Source organism: Anabrus simplex, chromosome 3 (genome assembly GCF_040414725.1).
Source record: "Anabrus simplex isolate iqAnaSimp1 chromosome 3, ASM4041472v1, whole genome shotgun sequence".
Taxonomy (NCBI): Eukaryota; Metazoa; Arthropoda; class Insecta; order Orthoptera; family Tettigoniidae; genus Anabrus; species Anabrus simplex.
Window position 1 is genome coordinate 410,953,518 of NC_090267.1, and position 22,421 is coordinate 410,975,938.

The 22,421-nt window shown below is 38.7% G+C and overlaps 1 protein-coding gene across 2 annotated transcripts in view; it reads left to right on the forward strand.

The window, feature by feature from the left end:
- LOC136866442 (death-associated inhibitor of apoptosis 1) overlaps positions 1–21,208 on the forward strand; it is a 187,755-nt gene extending 166,547 nt beyond the window's left edge. For both annotated transcript variants that reach the window (XM_067143389.2, XM_067143387.2), the window contains exons 4-6: positions 11,165–11,346; positions 13,640–13,716; positions 19,786–21,208. In XM_067143389.2, coding sequence (XP_066999490.1) covers positions 11,165–11,346; positions 13,640–13,716; positions 19,786–19,993 — 467 coding nt within the window. In that variant the 3' untranslated portion in view covers positions 19,994–21,208. The remainder of the gene's footprint in view (positions 1–11,164; positions 11,347–13,639; positions 13,717–19,785) is intronic.
- Positions 21,209–22,421: the final 1,213 nt, after the last annotated feature.

Sequence of the window (22,421 nt, forward strand, 5' to 3'; positions counted from 1 at the left end):
CATAGACCCTTTTATTTCTACAATGGTTTACATCATTTTACAGCTCAAACATTTAGCTGGGTTTTTTTTTTTACATAATCACCATTTCGGTCAATGCATTTTTGTAGACACTGTGACAGTTTTTGTATGCCCATGTCATACCAGCTCGCCGCCATGCTGTTCAGCAAGTGGTGAACCTCATCTTTCACCTCGTCAGTGCTGAATCGCTTTACAGCCAAATGTTCTTTCAACTTAGGGAACAAGTGATAGTCACTGGGCGCCAAGTCGGGACTATAGGGTGGGTGGGTGATGTTCCCCACTGAAACTGTTGCGGGCGAGTGTTGTCATGGAGAATATTTACGTCCTTGCTCAACATTCCTCTTCTCCGGTTCTGAATTGCCAGTCTGAGTTTTTTCAGGGTCTCGTAGTACCTGTCAGCGTTAATTGTAGTCCCAGCGGGCAATAAAGTCGACAATACCACTTTTCAATCCCAAAACACAGTTGTCATGACTTTACCGGGAGACTGTGTTTGCTTGAATTTCCGCAGCTTTGGCGAAGAGGGATGCCGCCACTGGCGTGATTGTTGCTTGGTCTCAGGTGTAAAGTGGAACGCCCAGGTTTCGTCACCCCTGACAATTGAGTCCAAAAAATTGTCCTGTTTGGCTGTAAAGCGTTGAAGAAATGCACAGGAAGAATCAACTTGTTGCCGCATGTAGTCTTCAGTCAGCATGCGTGGCACCCATCTTGCGCACACTTTCCGGTATTTCAACATTTCTGTTAAAATCCTGTGAGCGGCGCTTCAGGAAACCTCAGGAACCAAAGTGCATAGATCATCCAGAGTGATCCGCCGATTTTCACGCAAGATTTGCTGAACCTTCAAGACTGTCTCAACGGAAATTGACTGTCTCCCGCTCCTTTGTTCGTCTTAAAGTAGAGCAGTCCGACCGACTGCAAACTCTCTACACCACTTACGAACATTTTTGACATCCATGCAAGACTCGCCATACACTTCCGTCAATTGACGATGGATTTCAATCGGTTCAGTACCTTTTGTGTTCAAAAACCGAATAACTGCGCGCACTTCGCACTTGGCGGTAACATCCAACGGGAGCTCCATTGTCAACGGCTGCTAAGCCAAGACTGAGTGCGGCATGCGCATGTTTATATGCGAGCGCGGGAAACACTCTTCACAATATTGTGACCAACAGCTACATGAACAGAGTTCTGTATTTATAAAAAAAATAGCAGACCTTATTTTTATGGATTACCTTCGTACCAGCTGAATAAAATGCTAAGATGGTCCCTTAAGCAGGTACATCGCCGATCGCTTTCCCAGTAGTACTTGCTCTAATTATCGCAATGACGGGGCATTAACGTCAAAATCAATAGGTATGTCGTAGCCGTCCTTTCATGAGAACTTTTTCTTGAAAAACACTTGATATAGAGGATTTAGCATGGTTGGGACTGAAATTTCTGGACGGTTGATCCGGGAAATACTTTTTTTCGAGGAACGGATGAAGCAGGATCTTTTACAGCATGATTTAATTAGGATGTTTGCGGGGCTGTATAATTTGAACGAATAATCTGGAAAAACGTAGATTCTGGGAACGGATAATAAAGGTTCCACTGTATTAAATTTTAACTAATTTATTGTAACAGTTTTATTTACTTATTTGTTTCAGAAAACAGAAAAGCACTGCCTATATATGTCTTGTAGAAAAGTTTTGATGGGAGAATTCTTCTGAACATTTTCTAGGAATGGCATCCCTGTATGTGTAGACTTGCTTATGGTATTTCAAAAATCTAGTTCTCAGTCCAACTCTTATTAGTATGTAGTGGCATTATGCTGTAATCCTGGTGACTATCTGCCACCAGGAGTCTGGGTTGGTCATGGTGGCTCTTGCTGTAGGCTCATTCTGGTCATTCACTTGATATGATCCATCCATTGCTATTGTGCAGGTCTTCTGGGTTTGGTAATCAGTTTTACCCTTTATAATGAATCTTTCCATTTCCTCTGGCCTCACTGGTAGTCTTTGCTGATGGCATTCTTGTTTTGACACTTAGTTCTTCCAGAATTAATTCATTTGTTTGGTGTACATCAATTCTCTGGCAATCAGCCAGTTTACTGCATATTTTAGGTCAGAGTTCAAATGAGGACAATTTTAATCTTGGTAGTGATGGAGGTGTCCTTCCAAATGCTTGTAAGTTTCGCAATGTGTGTATGGATCTTGGACTCTGTCACCGGTATTAGTGACAACAGATCCTAGATACTAGAAGCAACTGACAACCTCGTAGCCTACATTTTTTGTGGTGTCAGCTTTTGTTACTGAGGTGGTCTACTATCGTCACTTCCATGATCTTGATTTCAGGACCATAAGCTATGATCTGTTCATCTAAATTCCACATAATGGTTTCTAATTCATGTTCACCTGTTGTAATTATACTATAATCTGTGTACAAGAGATTGTTGGATTTTCCTGCTGCCAATTGTGATGGTGTTATTCCAGTCTTCAAGTTCTTTCCTCATGTTATATTCACTGTATATATTAAACGGGAGGAGGGGAAAGAATGCAGTCTTGTCTCACTCTGGTCGCTGAAGAGAAGACATCTGAGAGTGATGATGATCACATCAGATTCTTCTCAAATTTTGGAAGTGCCTCAGTATCAAGCAGCCTTGTCACTGCCTACATCAAAATCTTCATGCTGAGTTTCCTCTGGGTAGTGGTACAGATACTCCAGATCTTGAAAGTTGCTGCTATCACAGGCATCATTTTGTGCAGGCTCTAGCCTCCTCAGTCCCGAGTGGAAATGAAGTATGTTACAAGTTTGTTTTTTGCATAAATAATTCAGTTAGGTACCAAATAACACAAGAAAAGAAATAATTTTATTTCATCATAGGTATTTTATTACGTAACAGTGTGTCCAGTATGCTGGACACTGAGTCTCAATTGTTGTAAACACAGAGAAAATAAGTGAACATAAAATAAGATTCTAACTATCGAGAATCAATTCTTTACACACATTGTGCATCTGTTGTTAACAATGTAACATTCAGCTGTGAAATTGTAGGAAACACTGCCTCTCACTCGATATGCACAGAAATACATTACACTGAACACACATGAATTTCGTTCTAGACTTACAGTCCTTGTTTCGACATCTCATCCATTTGTTTTTATCATCAATTGCACAAATAGGTAGATGGTTGTTTCCTGATTTTCTGATGTCTTTGTTGGGAATTGTAGCTGGACTGTTTTTCTTTCTTGGTGGTTCAGGGCTCTCATCGTCCTATCAGAAGAATAAATTGCCTGTCTTCTAGCAGTGGCAGCAAAACTTAGTGATTCTCCAATATAGATCTTGAACTCCAGAAGATCCATTGTTTCTTTAGGTCTATGACCAAGAGCTTTCTGGTCTTTCCTATATTCAATCCATGAATTACCAATGGCCAAATCAATGAAATGGAAGAAAACTCGAACAGGCCATTTCTTTGTTCTCATGGAAATGCGGTAAAATGATACCATTCGGTCACGTAAGTCTACCCCTCCCATTGATGAGTTGTAGGTGAGAACAAGCTTGGCCTGCTCAACATCAATGTAGGATTTGCTTTTCTTGTCCCACCGTCTGACAAAGTGTGTAGGGAATGCACCAGTACAGGTCGAGGCTAAGAGGACTGAACTGTTATCCATCCATTTTACGATACACATATTTCCATCTTCTCTTACAAATTCATCGCAGGAACCTCTTCCTCTCTTCAGCAAGTCTTTGTCACTGGGAAGTTTTGATTTCGCTGAACTGTCTATGCGGCTAGCGAGTATCGTACCTGTGGCAAAAAATGCGTCTTTCAAGAAGGTAGTCGAGCAGTGGGATTGAGGTGAAGTATCTGTCGCAGTAAACTATATGGTCACTTGGAATTCTATCTTCCACCAGTTTCACTACAACTGACCCTCCAATACCTAAGTTAGGGGAAGGCTGGCCATTAGGCCAGGTTTTGGCTCCTTGATAGATGAAAAAATCTAGTACCAGTCCATCTGGAGTTGCAAGAACAACATTCTTAATACCAACTGGATTTGGTTTGTTTTTTACAAACTGTCTCAGTGACGTAGTTCCAGTAAATGGAATCATCTGCTCATCTACTGACAGATTACGTGAAACTGGAAGGGTCAAACACTTCCTCCGAACAGTATCAAGTATCGGCTGCACCTTCCACAATTTATTTTCCTGTTTTTCATCATCTGAAACACCTAAATTGTCCACAAAATGCAGATAATTCCTCAATTTAAACATCCTGTCTCTGGAAATGACAGTCACTGCAGGTACCCTTAAACCCTGACGGTAGTACATCCGAAATCTAGGAAATTTCATGCATCCTGTAATAATATGTGCCCCCACAGGTTGTTTAATTTTATTTCGGATTGGTTTGAAGTGGTCTTTGATTATCCTGCAAGGCTCTGATATTAGTTTGTTCAGCTACAATCTTCCATATTTCATCAGGAAAGTACTGCTCGAAGTACCTTAGTGGTGTCCATAGTTCTCTCCCTCCCACAGACCATTCTTTCTCAGGTAGATCCTTCAATTTGTCATCAAATTGCTGCCTCTTCCATTTCATGTTCCTTTGCTTGGTAGACTTTGATGTGCAGGGGGTATGTATATCTTCAAGTTCTTCTGGCTCAGGTGAAGGATCAGAATTTTCTTCGGAAGAAACAACATCCCACGTTGGATCATCAAAAACATCATCCGATAAATCTTCAATGTCGCTGCTCTCTTCCAACAGAGTGAATATGTCCTCATCTGTGATTGGTTTCCTGTAAACTAAACAGATAAAACGAAGATTATTATTATTATTATTATTATTATTATTATTAACACACAATACAAGAATAACGGATTAACATATAAATTAATTTTGGATAAATTCTATTTCAATGCAACAAACATACGGACTGAACTGAGTTAAGATTTCACTTTGCAAAGATGTCATATTTTCCCACCAAAAAGCTGAGATACTGAACAGAGACCTGGTGTCCAGCCGACTGGACTTCATAAGAAATAGTGGATTAAGCAAATAAATAATATATGTACAGTATTCTACATTACACAGAGAGCTTCTCCATTATATATACAAATAATTTCAATACTTAACCGTACAATAACTTGTGAGTTACTTCAGTACTTACCCTTATTTCTCTGGGAAGTCTTCCTAGCCATCTCAGCTATAGACGCCATGATGCCTAAATGCGATTAGCCAACTTCAGAAACATAAAATCAAAGATTAAAAAACCAAAGAGTAAAAGGTACATGTGCAGCAAGCTGGACAACAGGATTTAGAGAGAGTGAAACTGAATTTCTTGCATTTACGGCTGTACATAAGTGTGTCCAGCCGGCTGGACACCTGGACTGAGGAGGCTAGACCCAATTTTTTAGGCGGGTGCTAATTCTAGCCATACCAGTTCTTATCCTGTTAAGCATTTTTTGATACTGGCAATGGTTGTGAGGCATGAGTTGGTTACCTCTGTTAGCTTATTCCAGTCTTTCCAGTCTGGTAGTGTCTACTATTGCTGCCAGTACTGGTTTCTGAGAGGGCTTTGTTTAGCTTTTGCAGGCTTGATGCCATTCATGAAACTCTGCAATCTGTGATACCATACAAGGGGAGGTCACAATGTCCGCATCGCAGATTTTGTTCAAACTTTGTAGGTTGGTAGTACTACATCACAAAAAACACACTGGCAAAGTAGTAGTGTGCAACACTCAAAAGATTTTGAAAATGTCTAGAAAAGTTAAGAGAACTTTAGTATGCCAAGTACCATCAAGCGAGAGTCGGTGGCGCAGTGGTCGAGTGGTTAAGGTTCTCCACTTCATTTATGAAGATGGTGAGTTTGAGTCACGTTTGTCTCAACTTTTATTTTTTGACATTTCCTGATCCCCTTTTTTCCTCTTGTTGCGAATGACCGCATTGTGTCTTGTAAATGTCCTATGCGATGTAACCAGACGTGCTCATCATAAGTTCGATCGGCATGGAGATCTCACATGTTGAATTATGTTACAATGAAAGTGTTTTTGAATGTAAAGGTACGCAAAGTGCAAACGAGTTCCCGGGAGAGCAAGCAATAAATAAACAGTTGAAATGGGCCCTGGCTTACGTCGAGCCCCTTCTTTATATAAATCGCTTACTGGATCCCGGCGACTCTGTAGTGAAATGTGTTTTTCCACCATTCAATACACAATTTATTTTAATAGATTAAGCTAGTACCGGTTTCGGCTCTTTAACGGCCATCATCAGCTAGTACATGTTTTGTTTTAGCCATTAGACAATACACAAGTTGTTATTGTATTAGGCATCCGGATGTCTAATGGGGGATGGAATAATAGCATATAATTAAAATATCAGTGGTCAGGTTAAAAAGTTATAAATAGAGCATGAGTATGTAAAACATATTAAAAACACACAGGTCACAATATATGAATGGTGGAAAAACACATTTCTTATCTATACTTTGAGTCTGTCAATACGGAAAATGAAATTTATAAATAATAAGACTCTGTAGTGATACAAGAAGAGGCCAAATTACTGGGAGAAAATGTTTAAATCTATTTTGACAGTAATAGAAGAAATAAATTTTTAATAGTTAAAAAAAAAAGGGGGTGTGATGAGGGAGGTAAAAGGCTGGTAGCAGCCAAAGATAAAATGTTTCTTGTTACTATTTGTGCTGTTGTAGTCCACTTAAGCATAGGCCCATTAAGAAATCAACTATCATTCTACCTGATTTAAAATCTTAGTCTTGTTATTGTTAAAACCCTTTCTAGGATAAACTGATTTATCATTAAATTATATAACGCCTTAGGATTTAATTGCGTAATTGATTATATCAGGCCAGATAAAGTTGTGCTTTGCTGATGTTGGACTGGATTTCAAACAGAGTGGATCAAACCTCCTGTCATGTCCTTGAATTTGTTCGTATTCTAAAGTAAGAAAAAACTGTTACATGGACTAACAAGCGCGAAACTATTAAAGTATGAAAGCAATTGAACTTGCATAAATTGTTGAAGCGAAGGAAGCCTACCCGTTCGCCAGCCAAACACTTACTAGTACGTATGATGCGGTAACCTAAGGCTGCAAGCAGATGAGGGCTTTAACACGTAACCTGACTGCCTCAGAGGAGGGGAGGGGTGTGGGCCGAGAAGTTAGAATTGATGTTGCCTATTTATCCTTTTTTCTTTTCAAATGTTGGTTAGGCAACTTAAATAAGATTTTCTTCATTAAAATGTTCATTTAAATTGTCTATATTTTGTTTCTGTTCTAAGTAGCCTAAAATTTCTAATTTCTCCAGGACGTCCATATATTTCCCTTTATTTGTCGAATGTATTAATTTCATGTCTTGTTCTATGCTGGTAAAAAAATGATTTTTGTGCATATGTTCGCACATGGCCGAATATCTCCTGTACTTTTTGTCGTTTATATGTTCTTTATATCGGATATTTCTTCCTGATTGTCCAATGTATATTTGGTTACAGTTCTGATATGTCGGTGCGTATACCCCTGATTTACTGAATTTATTGTCTGTGTTAATATTACTTGAATTTGCAAAAACATTATTAGTTCGGTATGCTATTTCAATATTGAATTTCTTGAAAGTGTTAAGACAGATCGTATGAATGCCTGTTCCTATATGTGAATTATACGTTTTTTTTTAGAAGCATTTTCGGATTGTTGCTGATTTTATTCCTCATTTTATTGACGTCATTTTTTTGTGCTCCCCTGGGTGATTGGAATCGTTTATTGGTTTGTGTTAGCTTTCTATATATTATTGGTATTCAAAGTGGTTATTCTGCCTTGAGTTGTTATATCAAGTTCTTTTGTGATTCTATCGTGAATTCTACATGTATGCTTGATGTAATTATTCGCTTTTTTCATAGGTTGTTCCTGTTCATGCAATTAAGTCTGTGATTGTGAGCTGAATGTTGTTTTTTCAACTAGTGCCATGCATCCAGCATTGGCACTTGACTGGTGTTTGGCTTTGGGATCGTGCTTGCTGCTCCTGTTTCATTCGTTATTCTCTATCTGTTATAAGTTATAAGCTATTGTAGTTTCCTTCAAGGGTAGTCGGTCCAGCCCCAGGGGCTCTGAACTTTGGAGTGTGGGTTAGCGACCACGGGGCCCTCAGTTGAGTCCTGGCATTGCTTCCACTTACTTGTGCCAGGCTCCTCACTTTTAACTATCCTATCCGACCTCCCTTGGTCAACTCTTGTTCTTTTCCGACCCCGACGCTATTAGGTTTGCGAGGGCTAGGGAGTCTTTCATTTTCACGCCCTTCGTGCCCCTTGTCTTCCTTTGACCGATATCTTCATTTTTCGAAGTGTCGGATCCCTTCCATTTTTCCTTCTGATTAGTGTTATATAGAGGATGGTTGCCTAGTTGTACTTCCTCTTAAAACAATAATCACCACCACCACCGTAGTCGGTCCAGTGTTAAGAAGTGCTTTTTGGAAAGCAATTGACTCAGGGATTGGTATAATTTTAGATTTTATTTTGATCATTGGTTGGAGGTTCTCCAACTTTTATGATAAAAGATGCTGGTTGCTATATTGAATAGGTCAGTTAAAAGACCAGTAAGTTTCCTCCTAAGATGTATGGGTGGAGCATCTTCTTGCAGAAATAAATTCACTGAGTTAAAGACAGGGAGTGTACTCTGAAGAAAGTAGCAATACAGTTTTGTGTGTGGGTTTTGTAAGGAAGATTTTACAGTTTCAAACTGCTTGGTGCTCTCATTTTTATGGTGGGGCTCGCTACAAACATGAGTGTCAAAGCTTTCCATTGCTCAAGAACTCGATTAATAGACTGAAGAAGCAAGAGCAAACGGGTACTGACATATTTCAACATTTTGTGACCCTCTGTGCCACAAAGAGCCTGATATACTTTCAATGTGTTCTGCCTTTTAGAACTCTTATCAAGAGAGTAATATAGCTGAACTAAAAAGTTCTCGACATTGACTGGTTATTGGGCTGCTGCTTTTTGTGCACAGATGTGTATGAGATGGCATGAACAACCCAGGACATAAACAGAAGAATCCTTGTTCTTCACAAATTTAGCAACACCTTTATTTGCCCCTAACATTGTGTATGTGTTGTCAGATGAAAAAGAAATGCAGTTTTCCCATGGAATGGCTAAAGAAGACAATTCACTATTAAAAACGGAGAAAATTCCCTTGCCTGTATTGTCAGTACTCTCTAGAAGAGTTAATATTTGGTCTCTCTGAGCATTAAAGAAAGAGACAACTATAGGATAAAGTTTAACTGCATTTGAATCTGTACTACCATCAGTAGTCAAAGAAAAAGGCATTATTTGAAAAAATTCACTTTTCTTTTTTGCCTCAGATGCCATGTATTAAGCAGAGGTTTTAGTTCTTGCACAACCATATTTCTGAGATTTTAGTCGGGGATCATTGATCTAAATAAATTTCCAGTATGGTCTGAAACTGATAACAGAATATTATGCTTCAAAAGAAATGAAGTGAACAGCAGTTTGGCATTTGTCACAACAGTTTCATTACTTTTTACGAAGAACGAAACAGACTGGTTTCGTAATTTTGATTCACCATATGTGTGATGTTTCTTGGATTCTATGTGTCTACTGCAATCATCTCATCCACTGTGAGCCGCAGAGAAATCGCAGGAACATACACTGCAGAACACGTGGCTTTCACTAACGTGAAGCAAGGAGGCACGGCCATTCATTTATGTAACCATCTTGATATTTCTGTAACACTGCTGTCCTCTTAGAAGATGATACAATTTGACAATTTCCCTGCTTCGTTTTAAAAAAAGTCACTTTTCGAATCAACAAGTAGGATAATTAGAATTGAAATGCGCTAAATCTACTACTCACGTCTACGCACACAACAAAGAGAGAGCCGAACGCGCGCACTAGAAAACAGCAGGGCAAGCAGCAGAGCCTACTTCACAGCCGACTTGATGCGTCGTTCTAGCTAAGAGAGCAGCGTATATCTGGCTGTGATTTTGCAATGCTTGCACGAAACAAAAGGAAGTGATGACCAAATAACCACCGAATGTGTTTAGTTGCCAACTTACAAACATTGAAACGAGGAGGGTTGACCAGTAATGCTGTGGGAGATTGAACATATATATATATATATATTTTTTTTTTTTTTTTCATAGAAATTACTTTTTATCGTGATGTTGCTTTTCTGTAATAATTTCCCCTTTGACCGTGATGTGAAGTAAAATCTGTAATCATTATGGACAGTCCTTATTAGTTGGCACCTCTGGGTTATCTGTACTGGTATCAGAGTTTTAAACTAATGTATGTTTCCCGAGGTGCCAACTGTTACGGATTTCCTCTCACGATTACGGCATTACAGTCAACGGGTAAGTGATTACGGAAAAGCGACCTAACGAAAATATAATTTCTATGGAAAAAATAAGGAAAGAAGGAAAAATGAATCTTTCGAGCATTAGTACTTATTTGATGGTCACTCTTTTGTTACCCGTGAACGTCGTGAAATTCATTGTGAATGAAGGAACTCTACTGTGCTATTCTTCACTATAAAATGTAATCTTGTATTATTGCAGTGTTAAGTGTACCTGACAGGAACTCTCCTACAGAAAGAGTTCTCACTGTTAATAGGGAAAAACAGGACGACTTCAAGCCTACAATAATCAGATCTAAACTGGAATCTCTTATTGTTGATAAGGTGAAAACATCCTCACAGGGGGAAGGATGCTACAAGAAAAATCACACACAAAAGCAACTGCTGCGTGGGGAAACAAGCTATAAAGAATGTTTTATGATGGCAGAACTGGTCATGTGCAAATTTATTGTGTAATAGGATATATATTTTGGAATAGATTGTTGTCGGGAAGGGCAAAGAGGGTGTCTTTATCCAGAAGGGATGAGTGTGCTTTGCATACGACTTCAAAATTTTTCGGATGATAGGGGAGGGGATTACGAAAAGGCCATTTCAAACGTTGGCACCTCTGTATTTCTATATTGTTTGCAAATCGCGTGCTGTACAGACATATGTTACTTGTACCAAAGAGATTTATGAAGCAAGGTGTTAGATGATAGTCATGTATTAATATTTTTTTCTTGTAATTTTAAATGTTTATGCAAAAGTTCCCATTTTGTGAACTGCTTATTCTGATTAGTTTTATAAAATGTAATTATTTTTCAGGTAAGGGTGACCAAACTGTCTGCTTTCACTGTGGGGGTGCTTTGAAGGACTGGAAGAATGGAGATGACCCATTTGTAGAACATGCTCTTTGGTATCCGAAGTGTACGTACATTGTGCAGCTTAAGGGCAAGGAGTTTGTAGACAAGATATCTGGAGAGAAAGAAGCTCTTATTGCAGCAAAGGTATTCACTTCCCTTTTCCACATATATGTAATTATTCCTGTTAGACATACTTTCCTAATTATCGTTTTAATTCTGTAAATAAGTACAGTAAAAGTAACATGGTCCTAGAATTTGATGCCTGGTTGGTGATCTATTGTCTCGGCTCTTTTACTTATTATAGCAGTATGAATTTGGAGCTAGCAGTGGAATAAATTTCTTTGGAAATGACAAGGTTTTTGTCTCTTTAGGCTCGCCCTCTTACTAGCATGCTAAATATCCCTTCCACTACAAAATTATGGCACTACGTTGTAGCATATTACCGAGAGTATTACAGGGTCTTTATAAATGTAACAGCCTCGTCCCACAAGTCATGGCAAGCTGTATTGATACTCATCTGCTGGTTGGTAATAATAATAATAATAATAATAATAATAATAATAATCGTATGGCCTCAGCTACCGTGTGCAGACATTTCGATTTGACGCCATCTGGCAGTCTGCTCGTCAATTTCGACGTTCCGTTTTACTCTAGGTCCGCTAGATGGCAGACAGAGTAAACCGGATCTCTCTTGGGCGTCTATGGCTGAGATTTAATTAATTTTGTCGGGTAAATACCTAATGTATCACCAGAGATCTTTTACATGCCGGCATCGTATGACATGGAGTGCCGAATGGACTTTTTTCCGCCCTTCAAAAATCCGACTACCTCTGGTTGGTGAAATGTGTGCCATCCAACTTCATAGGAAGCTATTTCTGGTGAAATTAAGAGACTAGAAAATTACCTGGCCCTTGAAGTAAAATACCCCTAAGCTACATCTTGACACTTGCCTAAAGACTAAAAGGAATCTCTTCTAAAATCCCAAGTTTACTCCAGGGATTTTGGTATTTTGAGGGTAATCCAGAAACTAATGCACCCATTTTTTTTCTTCAACAGTTATTGAACACAATGAAAGTTAAACACAAGAAAGAATGATATTTCTTCTACACTCCCTGTTTTTGCATGTAATCTCCTTCCTTCCTCCAGTGAGACAGAAGGGTGTGTATGTCCTGTCGGTACCACTCCTTGTTCTGTTCATGAAGACATTTCTTCACTGCAAATCACCTCTTTGACATTCTCAAAATGTCTCATTTGTTGGGCCATTCATGAGAAAGTCTGAGGGAGCTAGGTCAGGCCTATAGGACGGATGGGGTAACACTGTCCAATCCTGTTTCGTGATGTGTTCCGACGTCCTCAAACTTGTGTGCGGGTGTGCGTTATCATTTTGAAGCAAACTATCGCCTGGGTTGTTATGGCGTCAAAGTTGCTGGAAGTGCTTCTTGAGTTTGGTTAATGTGTTCACATATGCCTGAGAATTAATGGTGGTGCCTCTCGGTATTTCATCAATGAGTATGACATCACAGTCCCAAAACACAGTAATCATGACCTTACCAAGGGAAGCAGTTGCTTTAAATTTTTTCTTCTGTGGAGGGTCAGGATGGCGCCATACCATCTATTGCAGTTTTATTTCGGGCTCTGAATGGTAAAACCGTGTTTTGTCGCCTGTCACACTCAGGACAAGGCGGCTTCCCCCTCAGCTTCAAAACATTGCAGGAATTCAGAAGAAATGTTTTTTGAGAGTTTTATGTTCCTCCATAAGATGGCACGGAACCCATTGTGAACACTTTTTTGTGTACTCGAGAGCACTGATGATTACACCCATACTTTCTTTACTGATTGACAGCTCCCGCACCAACTGCCGAGTCATGCTGTGTTGATCCTCACGAATGAGCACATCAGCACGCTGCGTCTTGTCAGGTGTGACAGCCATGGGTGGCCTCGCTGACCGTTCCAAATCTTGGAGCTCTGCCGAACTGCTTTCAGATGGAGTCGCCCTCTGTGCCTAGTGACTAACGATACTTCTGTCGACTGCAGATGCTCCATAAACTGCACATAAGCGTTTGTGAACGTTTCCAACCGTTTCTTGTTCCACAGTGAGAAATGCAATTACGACACGCTGCTTGTAACTTTGCGCGCGCACTCCGAAAACTTCAAAGAATTCATATCTAAAGTTTTGCATTCGTACCATTGTTGGGGGCAGGGAAAAAAGTTGTGGTGCATTATTTTCTGGGTCACTTTCTTATGTTGAGTGAGGTCAGGTGGTTTCTCTGAACATAAAATACATTAGAGGTTTTATTTTCTTTGCAGTGGTCTAAACAAGTTTGGGCAACTATTGAATGCCATGTTATTTTAAAAGATTTCCTAGTGTCTGTTTTGATTTTTTGTGTGTGTGTGTGTGTGTGTGTGTGTGATGATAATTATGATTTATTATTTGTAGGAAGCAAATGACATTGAGGTTCCATCTGAGCTGAAAGAAGCTGTACAAATTCATCATCCTGAGGAGAAGGAATCCAGGTATTGTGTTATTCATGTGTTAACAAAAACAAAGCAGTTCTCATGTAGTATAAAGTACTTTTCAGGAAGTCAGCATATAAATTGTGCTGCCCAATCGCTGGAGCAAGTTATTTATTTATTTAAGATCAGCAACAGCAATAACGCTGAATTACAAAGGTCCGAGCTATCAACAATAGATATGAATCTAAAATGAAAGAGATATAAATATTTACAAAGGACACAAATATACACAATAAAAACTGTACAATCATATGTACTGTAATACATATTTACATAAACGACAGTAACAAAGAAAAATACATTTACACTAAATACAGGAGCAGAACAGGAAAGAACAAGAAGGAAAATCAAGTTATGTGAGAAATATTACAGAAGGAAGGAAACGTTACGAAGATGTCTAGGTTCTTGTTGATAGATAATGTATTAAACATTGCTGGAATATGTACAGAAAGGGACCTTTGGGTGAGAGAAAGCCGGGAGTAAGGAATATGGAATAGGGTCTTCATTCTGGTACTAGGGATTGGACGTGGAGGGGAATAAGGAAACTAAATCTGGAGACCTAAATAGACCATTAGCTGCTTTGTATAGCAGCTTTAGGTCGGCTGCTTTCCTCAGAGTAGAAAGAGTCTTGAGTTTGTTTCCCAAGCACTTGGATAGTGCTTAAGTTGCGACATGCAGGGACCCTGGCTCTGACGATAGCACAGAAGAAAGATTGTACATGGTCAAGGTGGCTGAGATTTGAAGAAGCAGAAATGGACCAGACTGGAGAGGCGTATTCAACAATAGGTAAAATACAGGAAATGTAGAATGCTCTGAGGGCATTTACATCTGCAGTGTCAGAAAACCTGTAGAGTAAACCAAGGAGTGACATAGCATATGAGGTAACCCTGTTCATGTGAGAGGCAAACAATAATTTACTGCCAAATGCACTCCTAAGTCTTTCTGATTGTCAACAAGTGCAATCAGTTGGTTCAGTAGGTGATATTCTTGTAGAACGGGATTTACGAAATGTGAAAGAAATGGTGGAACACTTGGGGGGATGAGGTTTAAGACGCCATGTAGTACACCAACCTGACAGTGAATCAAGTGCATTTTGCAATTAGATTGTATCTACCAGCTGATAAGTAGCGTGTGTTCCTAGTTATATTTCTGAATATAATACATACTGACTGGAAGCATTCTTTTGATAACTGCGGCTGTTGAAAGCCAGACCCTTATTTTTAAGTATATTTCGTGCCTGTTCTCTACATCTATCACATCAGGATTTACCTACATAGCTGTAAATGAGATAAGAGAGACTGCATTGTTTAGGTTAGGAGTGCTATGCTATCGCCTGGATAGTGCCGAAAATTCCACGACAGAAAGAATAAAAATAAATGACAGGAAAGTTTCTCGCATTTACGGATATCTATAAGTGTGGCGGTAATGCGTTTATTATCATAATGTTTAATTTTGTATATTCGTTGTCTCCCATTTTTTTAACCCATACCCTAGTACATTTTGTTTGAAGTTTCCAGAAATCGTTGAAAGTAAGTGTGGACATAAAAAATCATTATTATTATTATTATTATTATTATTATTATTATTAGGTACATTGGCAAGTAAAACAATTGTGATTGGATTGTTTTTAGCACATTTTAAACCTGGTTCTCTCCCAGAAAACCCTGTGTTGGCCCAAGTTATGAGATATTAAACGATCACTTTGTTAATGATCTTGCCTGCCTATATAAACAGGTCTAGCAACAACCCTGAATATTTCTTAACTAAAGTAAACTAGTTTCCTTGTCCCGAGGTGGTGCAGCCCTTTTTGTAGACAGGTCCCCAGTGGAAGTGAGTTGCCTGTACCATTTTTACCACAAATCAACCTTCCTGCCATTCGTAAATCCCCGGCAATACGGTACCGGGAATCGAACTCAGGCTCTCGAGAACGGCAGCTAATTGTGCTAACCATTACGTTGGTGAACATTCTTAACTACAAAATGCGGACATATGACTGATGTGTGCTTGCAATGCACGGGTTGGACACGAAACTATTCACCTATTTGTGCAACGTCATCAGAGCTACAGTAGGCCTATGCTATGGAGGTGGACATTTCTTAACTACGAAACACAGATGTACCGCATGATTTCGACGGGCGTGGGCCGTACGGACGAAACTATTCAAATTTGTCATGTCATCAGAGTTGCATAAAGTTTGTACCCGCTTTGAAGCAGAATTGTTTTTCTCTGACGAATTACGTTGGGAGGTCACATATGCAAGATTTTTAAAAATTTATTTTCTTCGTCTTGAAAAGCCAAGGGGGGGGGGGGTCTAATACAAGAGTAAATACGGTAGATAGGATCGTATTGTATTTGTGCCACTTATGACAAACAATATTACTGTTTCTGTAATGTGCTGCCATCAGTGAGCAAGTCTGGCACTATAAAGAGGACTATGATGTGTGAGCCATACATGACTTAAGTTCTCAGATGGTGGTGACATTACATGAGACATCATTGGTATCAGACTTATCTATTGTTAGTGACAATGTCATGGAATAAAATAATTACTAATGAATCACCTATGCCGATGTCTTCACACAAGAAAACCGGTTGCATCAACAAAAAAGAACAAAAAACCTCACTTCCACGTCACTCAACATGGAGAGCAGCATGTTTTATTCCTGCAAAGAACTTCAGTCCAGAATGAGATCATTAAGAGGAAAACATCTTGCCGCAGGACAAAAAGTGCAGTGGTTTCAGATTTGACACATTGTTCTCCATAAACAGTCCACTTAAGGTCACAGCTTTCTACATCTTTCAAGAACTTGCTCCAGTGACCATTGATCTGAGTAAGATGATGGTTGTCCAAGTGGATTTAGGGGCACAACCCCAATGTTGCATCCTCAAGGGCACAGGATAACTACAGAAGGAACTGACCTATTGGAGCTGTTGTAGTATATCCCTCTCATTCATCATCAGCTCTACAGAAATCTGGCAGCAGTGGAGACAACAGTAGGTCAGGATGAAGAGGGCATATTATAGTTTAATTCTTTTGTGTGCGTGTGCGTGCAATTATAAAGAACAACCTGCCCATTATTTTTACACCCTAAAACATGCTGTTAGAGGGCATATTATAGTTATTTCTTTGAGGACATAATTTGTAGAATTTGCAGCACTGATATACATACTAGCGTAAGAGTTACTTTGGAATAATTATAATTATGAAAGAGGATTCTTTTCTAATTGTCCAGATGCTTCATAAATTATTTTGAAAGCTGCTGTAATTTTCACTCCCTTTATCCTTCATTTACTTAATGTGGCAAATGGTGCTTAGTCACCTGACACTGAGCCTCCATATAAGGTAAATATAGTCTGTTTTAATTACTCTTATATCGCGTGATTAGTTTCCTCTTGTTAATTCCTCTGATAAGGTTGCCATCAGGAAGGGCATCCGATCCTTAAAACTCTCTGCGAAGATTAGTCTTCCTTCATACTTGACCCCGTAGAGAAAAGGGATAAGGGTATTGTATTATGCAGTATTAATACAAAAGAACCTAATGGCCAGTCATTTGTGTCTGCCAGTTGAGCAGTAGACCTACCACACAGTAAACCTGATCACTGATTTAATTTTAATTATCGTTCTCTTGTGCCACCAACTTCTCTTCTATCGGCGTGTCGTCATTCCAATTGAAGTCATCTTCACTGCCATTGAAAGCATTCGAGATCACGTCTTTCTGAAACTTTTAAAAATAATTTCATTCCCAGCTATAGAGTCCAAACAGTGATAATTTGTTTGCAAATGGTTTCTGAAGATGGTCTCTACTGTTATTCCCACTTGGTCTATGTGTAGAAAAAGCCATCCTTTCTGAATAAAGCCATGCTGCAGAAAGCGTGCAAACCCCTAGCTGATAAGTAGCATGTGTTTTGAGTTGTACTTCAAAATGTAATATTGTGACTGGAAGCATTCTTTGTATAACTGCGGCTGTTTAACTCATTGGGCCCGAACCACGGAACTGTCCCGTTGTCTCACTTTACTACGCAATTCAACTTTTCCTCAAGAGATGGCAGAGTTGCATTTGATTTGTGTAGGGACGCTTTCTTTGCTAAAATATGTCAATAGTGTGCTTGGTAATATTAGTTTGCAGTGGACTATTCTCTATACTTTGAGATTCGCTTGTAAACAAAATGGCTGCCAGTGAACAACTGAAACCGATATATAACCCCTCTTAGAAAGTAATGTTGATCAGGAATGTCATTTTCTTTTTTCCTCAGTGAAACTAGCAGTAATATTAGTAATAGCGTGAGCAATGCTCCTGAAGAACAAAAATAGATGAGGAAGTGCAAGGAGAATACTGTTGCAGCTCAGCAGGCGGACTGAGTGCAGACCCGTGTTCTGCAGTTCGTGGGATGAAAGCCATTTATTTTCATGTATATTTAAATCCTTAATGGTCTTGATAGTAAGAAATTTCTCACGATATGAAGCGACACTATATTTCCTCCGAAATAATCCCAGCCCCAGTGCAGTTTCAATCAAACAAATATGCAGGGCTCAATGGGTTAAAGCCAGGCCTTTTATATTAAGTATATTTCAGGAGGATTCGAGATGGAAGCTGTTTCTATCATAGTGTAAGAAACATGTTATGGGACAAAAATGTGCCAATGGAAGCAAAGGAAGCTATGTACAAGACGTATTATGTACCCATAACAACTTACGGAGCAGAAACTTGGACATTGATGAAGGATGAGAGTCTAATACAGGCAGCTGAAATCAAGTTCTTGAGGAGTGTGATACAGAATAGTAGAAGAGACAAAATAAGGAATAAGAAAATTGGGGAAGAAATTGGAGTGGAAAAAATGAATGATAGAATAGAGAAGAGCAGACTAAGATGGTTTGGGCACATAAAGCAAATGAATGAGGAAAGAATGCCAAAAAAAAAAGGTGATGGAAATGCAAATGCAAGGCAGGAGAGGCCATGGACGACCACAATCGAGATGGAAGGACGAAGAGTCCAATGCAGTATTATAGAAAGAAACCTGGACTGGGACACAAGTGGTGGAAAGACCGAAGAAAGTGGAGAGGAACCATATTTGTCCCTACCCGGCTACAGCTGGATGAAGGGAAATTATGTAATTTTTGTACTGTAACTTAATAAGGAAGTACTGATGTACTGCAGTGGTAATTTTACATGAATTTCATTTTTAACTTTTGTTTTATGTTGATATGTAGGCTACTTATTGCAAACACACACATTTTTTCACCTAATTCTCTGTATTTTGTGGAGTTGTTACTATCTGAGAACTATGAAAAATCACTAGTCTGTGTGGAAAATTTGAGTTGTGTCGATTATTATTATTATTATTATTATTATTATTATTAACTCTGTCAGTTTTTTACTTTAATAAGTATGAGTAGTACTGCACAAGTACCTAATTTATTCTTGCAATTCATTTTTTAACTCATTTTTTTTGTATTGTGTGCTTAACTCATTTGTTTTGTATTGTGTGCTTACCGTGAATACAATAAAATGTCCATGTTCTTTGAAAAGACTAGGCAAACAATTGATAGGGTATCTCCCACCTGATTGTGTGTATAGATATTTTTTCCTCTAATTTTATGTACTTATTTAATGGAGTTGTCACTGTGGGTAAAAGGCTTTGTGTGACATGAAAACTTGACGCGAAGAGGAAGGCGCAGGGGAAACCTGAATCTAAAAGCTCGATGACTCATACGAAAGCAGTTCATAGAAAGACAAGATGACAGCAGCAAGCATTGAATGTTGTTGCTGCTGTCTTATCAGTACACACTACACAGATGTAGTAGGAATGGTGACTCAATTTTCTTGGACATGTTCAAGTGTCTACGGATAAGCTGAAACGTGTTTGCTTATTTCGACTCCTCTTTCACTGAGCAAAGTTTCTGGCAAATCAGGTTGTTACACTTGGCAGGTTCCCCTTGGGAGATAGAATTTCAGATAATGTCTGACAATTGTTATAATGCTGTGTGGTCTTGGCATTTACTTGTGTACAGTGTGACTGTTTTTGAGTGTGTGGAAATATGCTATAAATAACTGTTTACTTCTTTTTCAGTCCTTTGGCACCTCATTCAGTTGAAGATACAGCAAGCAAAGTAGTCCATGAAGAGCGATTATGTAAAATCTGCTACCAGGAGGAAATGGGTGTTGTATTTCTGCCGTGTGGTCACCTTGTAGCATGTGTAAAGTGTGCACTGTCACTGAATACCTGTGCTGTATGCCGAAAACCAGTTTCGGCTACAGTTAGGACCTTCCTTTCCTGAACATTAATAGTGCCCTTGCCTTTGGGCAGTAATACATATTTTTTTGAAGACCTGATTTCATCCCTGCAAACCTGTCTTCTATGGACTTCATACAATAAGATCTTCAAGAGTTTCAGAAATAGTTATGATTTGACACCTACAAATCTTTTGCAAGGAATGTCTTACGGAATGAACTATTCTGATGAACCAAGGGTTTACTAAATGTTAGCACGTACAACTTTTTAAAAATGTGACCTAAGCCATGTGGATGGAACAAACATTTGGGTGTGTTGATTGTCTCTAAAGAAATATTTTAATTGGAAAAAAAGGTATTATTGTGATCTCATTTCAGAACAGTATAATCTTGCAGCTTTAAGAGTAATTAAAAGAAAATATCGCCAGCAGGATTGTCTTATTTGCTTTAGTCATGAAGATTGTAATGCTGCATTTAGACTGTGCTTAAGTTTTTCCCCCTTATGTGCATGCTGTACTGCAAGTAGTTGCAAATGCTTCTCGTGTGCCTCATTTTGTGCAACACATGGTTTGTTTGTGATTGAAGCTAAGGTATAAATCTGCGTTTATGATGTATTTCACTTCCAAATATGAAGACTAATATGTAAACATATCACTTATGCGAGTGTGTGATAGGAATCACCACTGGATAAAAATCATACGGTCACAGCTAAATGGATATTTTCTGAAATGGCTTCCGCCATACGTGAAGAGTGATCATGTAAAATCTGCTAGCAGGAGGGAATGGGTATTGTATTCTTGCCGTATGATCACTGTAGTTCAAAACAATCAGTTTTGGCCTCATCAAATATACAGCGGAACCTTGTTTATCAATATCCGGAAACTTAAGTTTTCTCAGATTATTTGTTCAAATCATGAGCATCCTAATGAAATCATGTTGTACAAATCCGTGTTACCTGTTCCTCAAAGAAACTATTTCCCGGATCAACTGTCCAGAAACTTCAGTCCCATCAACGCTTAATCCTCGATAAAACGTTTTTCAAGAAACAGCATCCCTATGGATCTTGGCGTTAATGTCCCATTATTAACTCTTTGACCGCCAGCCTCATACAGTGTCCATGTCCTATACTGCCAAGGCCTAATGTGCACTTTATACCTTGCAGTAAATTATTTGTAATAACTTCTGTTCAGTTTATGTAAATTGGATAGGCATTTTTTTGTTTTGAAGTGATAATTCAAATAAATATTTTCTTTGAAAAAGTATTTCATGGTCAAAAAATGTTAAAGTATTTATCAAAACTGCATTATTTTAGTTGTGGTGTTTCTTATGCCACATGTAAAAGAAAAATGAAGCTTTATGTACAACATTACAGTTACAATATTATTACATTAACAGGAAATTTCCTAATCTTACATTATATGCAAATAGCTGCAGTTCCTGGTTTGTTTTGAATATTCAAAAATTCACTTTTTGCCTTAAAAATGATACAAGAAACTATTTACTGATATTTGCACATGTTTATGACTCGCACTAGCAAATGTGCTTAGGGAGGCACAGAGGGTGGACACTCTTCTTACACAGTTTACAATTATATCTGATCCTTTTACCACCTTGGCCAGTACTAATCTTGCTGCATACGGAACAGTTGTTTCCTCCCCCCCGCCCCAGTTAAAGAGTGAGGGGTTCATTGCCCGTCTGCGGGAGCTGATTTGCTGCTTGGTCACCAAGCCTCTTGGCAGCAACTTCCTCAACTTATGACATTGTGAAGTTGTCTTAATAGGGGTTTGTATTATCTTTATACAAAATGTACAAGTTGATTATCATTCCTCCAAAAATGTAAAATGTCACTTTTTTCCAATACTTTAGTGTCCGACGCTCATCTAAATAGCAGTATAGGATTTGATGTGATGAGTCAACTCCTCACATATAAGAATTGTACTGCCAAATAACATGGCTTGCTGGTTATAAATAACTTGTTTCCTTTCTTCTTTGATTTCATTTCAATTTTTGCCTCGGCCTTTGTAGACAGGAAAAGTACTAGCTAGTACTTGGCAGCACACTTACTTCCAACTACTACAATAAAACAGCTTCTACAAGGTTATCAGTGCTACCAACTTTAAAAGTTGTTGTGTATCGTCTTATTTAATCCAATACTAGTCCTGAACATGTATTATGCATTATTGAAACTAATAAATAACTTGGAAAATATTTTTTGCCGGAACGTCGGAGATTAATTACATGTAACATCGGACGTTGGCGGTTAAAGGGTTAAGTATCTTCTTAATAAATCATAAGTACAAAGACCTGTTGACTAGCGAAGGGCAACGCTCTCGAGAGAATCTCAAGACAGATTCTCTTGTGCTGCAATCTGCTGTGCTACCTCCCAGTAATGAGTGTAAGCTTAATAGTATATCATCAGTTCTCATATAGAAACGTGTGCCGATAAAATTTGTCTAAAGCCTAGGAAAGTGCTGC